The following is a 7,806-nucleotide window of genomic DNA, read 5'->3' as shown; positions in this document are numbered from 1 at the left end:
TATTTATGATTTACCTCAAAAGTCTACGGGGAAAACCCACATTTCAGTAACTGGCGTTGGTGCCTTAAGCAAAAGCTAAAACGAAAACTAATTCCTCGAACATGAAACGAGAACTGAAGTGGCAGCGACAACAGTGATGGATATAAGATTCAAGCATTAAAAGAATCCTGCTGACATCAATCAGTAACTTTATCAAATTGTATTAGAACGATAATGAACTCAGAAAACGTTAAAAAAATAATTCAGAGCCAAAAGGCATTTAAGAGATTTGAATAGATACACTGATATATATTTATATCTGCTAGTATTCCGCCTAAGGGATCTAGTCAATAAATATACAACTGATGTAATTTAAAAGATCCACGTAATAGTAATGGTAGTAATAGTGGTAATGGGCATTACACGTCCATGAATGGTAAATGGTCGTTGACCTTTACCAAAGATTACGCATTTCGAGATGAATCCCTCAAAGTTAACTTGATTAGATGATAAATGGATAAGAATCATTCGGAACATTTATATATATATATATATATATATATATATATATATATATATATATATATATATATATACACAGAGAGAGAGAGAGAGAGAGAGGGAGGGAGGGAGGGAGGGAGAGGGAGAGGGAGGGAGAAGCCACCCTTCATAAAACACAACTCGACAAAACATTTTACATCATGATGATAATACGAATAAAAAGATAATTAAAAGTCACCCACAAAGAAAAAAAAAAAAAAAAAGCGAAAGAGAAACTCGCAACTGAAAAACCCAAAAGTCTGCCTGAATAAGGGAGCGAAAACGAATGTTTTACTCCACTCCTTGTCCGCGCCAAGCAACACGGGCGGCGCTCCCTCCGGGGCCTCGCCGCGGGGACGCCAGGCTGCGGCCGCCCCGGGGGAGGGGAGGGGAGGAGTAGGGGAAGTGGGGGGAGGAGGGAATAGAAGGAGTAGGGGAAGTGGGGAGAGGAAGGGGGACGTTTGGGGAGAATATGGAGAGAGGGAAGGTACTGAGCGAGAAGGAGAGAGTGGGAGAGAAGGAGAAAGTCTGGAAGAAAGAAGGAGAGAAAGGGGGCACTGGGGGAGTAGGAAGGATAGGACGGGGAGGGAGAGGAACGAGGGTGAGAAGATGGAGATAGAGAGGGGGGAAGAGGGTTGGAAGAACCTAGGAGAAGAAGGGTTTGCTCGGGGAAGAGGAAAGGGAGAGCGAGGAAGAGAAAGGGGCGTTGCAAGAGAAGACGAGGGAGAGCGATGAAGGAGAAGAGGGAGAAGACAGGGGAGGGGGAGGGGGAGCGTTCTATGCTGCGCCGGAGGACCTTTTGTCATGCTGATTCCCCCTTCGCTCTCCTCCTCCCTCTCCTCCTTCCCTCTCTTCCTTCCCTCTCCTCCCTCTCCTCCCTCCCTCTCTTCCTTCCCTCTCATCCCTCTCCTCCTCCCTCTCTTCCTTCCCCAGCTTCCTTGTCTGCATCTTCTCTTTCTCTTTCTCCTCTTCCTTCCCTTCTGCGTTCTGTTATCTCTATCACACACATGCTTTTCCTCCTCTTCCTGTTCCTCTCTACTCTTCCTCTGTTTATCCTATCTTACTCTTATTTCACTCTTACTTTTCCTCGTATCTCCTCCTCTCTTTCTTCTTCTTCTCTACCTCGTTTTTACTTTCTTTTCTTTCCCTTTCCATTCCTGCTCATCCTCCTCTTTCGTCTTCCTCATTTCATCTCCTCTTCTTCTCCTTCTTATTCTTCTTCCATTCTTTCATCTGCTTTTCTTTCACTCCTTCCCTCTCCGTCCCCGCTCACTCTGTCCCTTCTTCTCCTTCATCCACTCCTCCTCGCCCTCCTCTCTCATCTCCCTCTTTTGCTCCCTTTCTTCCTTTCCTTTCGTCTTCCACTCCTCTTTATCCCTCCTCCTCCTCCTCCTCCTCTTTTTATCCCTCCTCCTCCTCCTCCTCTTTATCCCTCCTCCTCTCCCCCAATAATCGCCCCCCCCCCCTAAGCTCCCTCCTCCGAGCAATTCTTCCGGATAAGAACGCCTGTGCTTACGTGGTCACAGCCACGCACATGTGGACTCGCTCACCAACGGAAGGCGCGGACACACACATATACGCGCACTTGTTTATGAACCACTTTCGTGCGCGAATATATATGTACATGAGCACTTTGTGGAAACTCTTATACATTATATATATATATATATATATATATATATATATATATATATATATATATATATATATATATATATATATATATATATACACACATATAATACAGATATATGTATTGCGCGCACACACTACCAGTTGACACACACACCTCCTCGACACGTCCTCCCACACGCACATGCACATACAGTCCCACAAAGACACCCACGGATAAGAAGAATCCCCACCCCCCTTCCTCCCTCCTTTCCTTCCCTCTCTCCTCCTTCCATACCTTCCTTCCTCTCCTCTCCTCTCCTTTCTTCTTCCTCCCTCCTTCTCTCTTCCTCCCCACTTCCCATCTCCTTTCCCGTCTCCTCTCCCCCTCCTTCCCTCCATCCCTCTCTCTCTCCTCCTTTTCTCTCCTTTTCCCTCCCCTCTCCTCGTACTTCCTCCTCTCTCCTCCTCCTCCTCCTTCCCTCTCTCCCCTCCTTTTCTCTCCTGTCTCCTTCTCCCTCCTCTCCCCTCCCCTCTCCCCTCCCCTCTCCTCCTCCTTCCTCCTCACCTCCTCCTTCCCACCATCCGTCTCTCTCTCTCTCCCTCTTCGCCCCCCCCCCTCCCCCCCCCCGACAATGAGGCGAGAGTGCCTTTGTGGCCTCGACGCGCGCTGGGTCAACACTATGACGTCATCAGGGTAAACAAGGCTCCCGCACGTGCTCTGTCGCCCTCCCGGCCCGGTCGCGAGGGGGGGGGGGGAGGGAGTGAGGGGAGAAAGGGGGGAGGGATGGAGGGGGGAGGAAAGGGGGAGGGGAGGGATGGAGAGAGGAGGAGGGACAGAAGGGGGGGAGGAGGGGAGGGAAGGACGGAGGAAGGGGTTCACTGGATCTATCGCGCGCGCTCACTCTTGTTATATATCTGTCTTTCTATTTATTCCTTTGTCTTTCTCTCTGTCTGTCTGTCTATAGCACTTTCTTTCTCTCTCTCTCTCTCTCTATCTATTTATCTATCAGTCTATCTATCTATCTATATATATATATATATATATATATATATATATATATATATATATATATATATATATATACTTTCAATTATATGTATATATATATATATATATATATATATATATATATATATATATATATATATATATATGCACACACACACACACACACACACACACACACACACACACACACACACACACACACACACACACACACACACACACACACACACACACACACACACACACACACATATATGCTTGCCTCTCTATCTGTCTATCTCCCTATCTGGCTCTCTTTCTATCTGTTTATCTATCTATAAATCGATCCTCTAGCTATCCCTCTGAGGAAACCCACCCCCTCGCACTCCCTCTTACCCCCTCATGCCCTCCCCCATACCCCCTCTCCCCCGGCTCCTCCATTATCAGTCGCCAGACTTTCGAGACTGAGTGAGAGAAAGGGGAAATCTCTCTCTCTCTCTCTCTCTCTCTCTCTCTCTCTCTCTCTCTCTCTCTCTCTCTCTCTCTCTCTCTCTCTCTCTCTCCCTCCCTCCCTCCCTCTCTCTCTCTCTCTCTCTCTCTCTCTCTCTCTCTCTCTCTCTCTCTCTCTCTCTCTCTCTCTCTCTCTCTCTCTCCCTCCCTCCCTCCCTCCCTCCCTCCCCTCTCTCTCTCTCTCTCTCTCTCTCTCTCTCTCTCTCTCTCTCTCTCTCTCTCTCTCTCTCTCTCTCTCTCTCTCTCTCTCTCTCTCTCTCTCTCTCCCTCTCTCTCCTCCCTCCCTCCCTCCCTCCCTCCCTCCCTCCTCTCTCTCTCTCTCTCTCTCTCTCTCTCTCTCTCTCTCTCTCTCTCTCTCTCTCTCTCTCTCTCTCTCGGGTGTATCTCTGGATCGTTTGTTTACATTTTTTTCAAATTGATGTTTTATTTACTTTTTCTTGAGAAGGAGTAAGTATCTGTGTCTATTTTGTGTGTATGTGGCTTTGTCTTTTTTGCGTCTGTGTTTGTGATGTGTGTTCGTGTGTGTGTTTTCTTGCGTGTGTGTGGGTGGGCGGGTGGGCGTCTGTGTGTGTGTGGGCGTGTAAGGAAGAATTGTTGATACGGAAAAGACCCTGAGGAATTTTGGCAACAGGAGACAGAATCAGAAGAAGAGAGAGATGGAAGTATCACAGAGAAGAGTCAAGGAGAGAGAGAGAGAGAGAGAGAGAGAGAGAGAGTGAGAGAAAGAAAGAAACGAAGAGAAGGAGGTGGGAGGTTGAAGGGAGGGGACCAGGAGAGGAGATAACGAGAGAGGGGAGATAATGCGAAGGAGTGGGAGAGGATGAGAGCTGAGAATATGGAGAGAGAGGGGAGGGAGAAGAGGGAGGGGAACCGAAGGGAAAGAAGCGAAAAGAAGTAAAGAAGGTGGCAATAAAAGAGGTGGAAAGAGAGGAATGGAGAGGAGAAAGAGCTGGTTCGAAGGATAGAGAAAGGAGGAGAGGAAGGGAGGGAGGAAGAAGGAGTAATTGGAAAAGGGAGAGCAGTTGAAGGGGGGGGGGAGGGAAGCAAGGAAAAGGAAAATAGTTGGAAGGGGAGGAGAAGGAGGAGAAAGGGGAGGAGGAGGAGGAGAAAGGGGAGGAGGAGGCGGGGATGAAAGTGGTTTGAGGAGCAGTCGAGAAAACACACGACAAAGGCCTAGGACCGAACGCAACTCTCGAAAGGAGTCCATTGATTTCCGAACGCTCGCGCCGTACTAGAATCGCGGAAAAGTGCACCTGCGTCCGATCCCCTGCAAGCACTTGGGCATTATCTAACTCTGGCGGGGAGGGGGGAGGAGGGAGGAGGGGGAGGGGAGGGAGGGAGGCGAGAAGGGAGGGAGGGAGGCGAAGGAGGGAGGAGGGAGGGGAGGGAGGAGGAGAAGGAGGGAGGGGAGGAACCGAGGGTGGAGGAAGAGGTGGAGAGGGATAAGGAAATAATCCTCCGAGATAGAGATTCTCTCTATGTGTGCTGATTCATACATGTTTACACACAGACAGTGTGTGTGTGTGTGTGTGTGTGTGTGTGTGTGTGTGTGTGTGTGTGTGTGTGTGTGTGTGTGTGTGTGTGTGTGTGTCCGTGTGCGTGTCTCTCTCTCTCTCTCTCTCTCTCTCTCTCTCTCTATCTTTTTATCTCTCTCTTTATTTATCTATATGTGTGTGTGTGTGTGTGTGTGTGTGTGTGTGTGTGTGTGTGTGTCTATATGTATATGTATATGCATATATATGTGTGTGTGTGTGTGTGTGTGTGTGTGTGTGTGTGTGTGTGTCTATATGTATATGTATATATATATATATATATATATATATATATATATATATATATATATATATATATATATGCCCAAACGGCCGCCGAGCGAGCGTCTCGGTCGCTCGACGCCATTAACCCTTTCAATCCGCGCCTCCGGCCTCCCCCCCCCCAAGTGGGCGTCGCCGCTTCCCATCGTAGGTCACGTGCACATGTACGTGTACACTCACGTGCACGCCCAATGGTACACAGGTGTGCACCCTGAGATGTGAGGATCGGTACAAACACCGGAGGATATACTGTACGCATTGCCGCACATACATGCACGTTTTTACATGCATGCGTTACATTACATGCAAGCAAAACATACACATATTCATGTGTGTGTACGTATAGCTACATAGATATATAAACTCACGTACAATTACTCGCACACCCAGATCACACGCGAACACGTTCATGACACCCACAGGCTTATTCGCGAATACCCACCGTCGCATGTGCCCAGATACCCACACGCGCGCAGTTACTTCTCCACCCTGAATATACACATACAATAACCCCATCCACACACGCACGAATTACCTCCCCCCCTCCCACTCCCACAGCCAAACCCTCTCCCCCTCCTTCTCGCCCCCCCTCCCTCCCAGCCAGCGAGAGAGCCGAGCGAGAGGAGCAAGAGCGGCGCGACGTGCCTCCCCGGCGTCTCGAAGGCCAATAAGGAGCAGGTGTCGGCGAGGCGGCGACCGCGGCGTCTCGAGAAGGTAATATCAGCTGATTCTGTGTAGTAGAGCGTTGCGTCAGGAATGGCTTATTGCGTCGGTTCGCGCGCGCCGCCCTCTCGCTCGTGCTCGGACGGGCCTGCTCTTCTCCTCCTTTCTTCTTTGCTTTTAGTTTTTCGATTCGGGTGATATTTTGGTTTTGCTTTATATATATATATATTTTTTTTTTTTGGGGGGGGTAGGGGTTGCTCGATTACTTCTTGTTTTTTTTTCTCTCTATCTCACTTTCTCTCTCTCTCTCTGTTTCTCTCTCTCTCTCTCTCTCTCTCTCTCTCTCTCTCTCTCTCTCTCTCTCTCTCTCTCTCTCTCTCTCTCTCTCTCTCTCTCTCTCTCTCTCCGCTTTGCTTACTATTTCCCATATATTCTCTATCAATCCTTAAAGCATAACACAAGAGGGCTACTTCCTCCTCCTCTCGATCAGGCACTGCCCCCCCCCCCCAACACCCCTCCTCGAGCCGCCCATTCCACGAAGCTGCGCCTGCAAGCACACTCCCAGGCGACGGAGGGAAGCACAGCAGCCTCGCCGCCTCACCCAGCTGCAAAGGGCATTTTGGGCGATGCTTCTTCCTGCTTCACGTTAATGCCACTTCCGCGCCCGTAATAACAAGGTGCTTCTTCTTGTACTAATCTTCCAGCAACGACTTTTATTGTTATTGAAACACCTGGTGAGGTTCCCTTCCTATCTGGTGCCTTCGGGTCGCGGCGGGATGCGGGGGAGGAGGGGGGGGGGGTTAGGTGCAGGTGGAACTAATTTCAACAGGCAATTGAGGCGAAACCATGTCGGATGCTTGGGGTAGGAGGCGGGGTCGTTCTAAAAGACTTTGAGTGTGTGCTCTCTCTCTCTTTCTTTCTTTCTCACTCTCTCTATCTATCTATCTATCTGTCTGTCTATCAATCAATCTATCTATCTCTTTATCTGTCTATCTATCTATGTCTATCTGTCTCTGTCTCTCTCTATCTGTCTATCTATCTATCTCTGTCTATCTCTCTCTTTCTCTCTCTCTCTCTCTCTCTCTCTCTCTCTATCTCTATCTCTATCTCTATCTCTATCTCTATCTCTATCTCTCTCTCTCTCTCTCTTTACTTCTCTCTCTCTCTTGCTCTGTCCTCCCACCCCGCTCGACCTCCCGTGTTAAGCCCATGTTATATGTGAGAACACGGTACGTATTCATAAGAAGAAAAAACTTCCTTGAATACAACGTCGCATCTCGGACGTTTACTGCAGTTCCCAGGGCTTATGGCCGCTTGCTTCGCGCATATTTCCTTTTCTGGGAAACTGTTAAGCATCTTACGGAAGGAAGGAGAAGAGCAGGGAATTAAAAGTGTTTTCCAGCTCAGTCTGAAAGATTTTTTCCCCCGTGATGTCTGTCGTGTGAAGCGATCGCCCTGTAAGTATATGTGTATAGATGGATGTTTATGCATATGTGAGGGCCGAGTGAAAGTCTCTCTCTCTCCATCCCTTTCCCCCTCTCTCCCACCCTCTCCCTCCCTTTTCCCCTCCCTCCCCCTTCTCCCTCCCTCTCACTCCCTCCTTCCTTCCCTTTCCCCCTCCCTCCCCCTTCTCCCTCCCTCTCACTCCCTCCCCCTTCTCCCTCCCTCTCACTCCCTCCTTCCCTCCCTTTCCCCCTC

At 48.9% G+C, this 7,806-nt stretch overlaps 1 protein-coding gene across 1 annotated transcript in view; it reads right to left on the bottom strand.

The window, feature by feature from the left end:
• Dscam4 (Down syndrome cell adhesion molecule 4) overlaps positions 1-5,704 on the bottom strand; it is a 136,475-nt gene extending 130,771 nt beyond the window's left edge. The window contains exon 1 of the mRNA XM_070115492.1: positions 5,626-5,704. Within this exon, the coding sequence (XP_069971593.1) occupies positions 5,626-5,704 (79 nt within the window). The remainder of the gene's footprint in view (positions 1-5,625) is intronic.
• Between the last annotated feature and the right edge of the window lie 2,102 nt (positions 5,705-7,806).

This window comes from Penaeus vannamei, chromosome 37, assembly GCF_042767895.1.
Source record: "Penaeus vannamei isolate JL-2024 chromosome 37, ASM4276789v1, whole genome shotgun sequence".
Lineage (NCBI taxonomy): Eukaryota > Metazoa > Arthropoda > Malacostraca > Decapoda > Penaeidae > Penaeus > Penaeus vannamei.
Note: the sequence above shows the minus strand (reverse complement) of the source record. Positions and strands in the feature narration are given on the sequence as shown.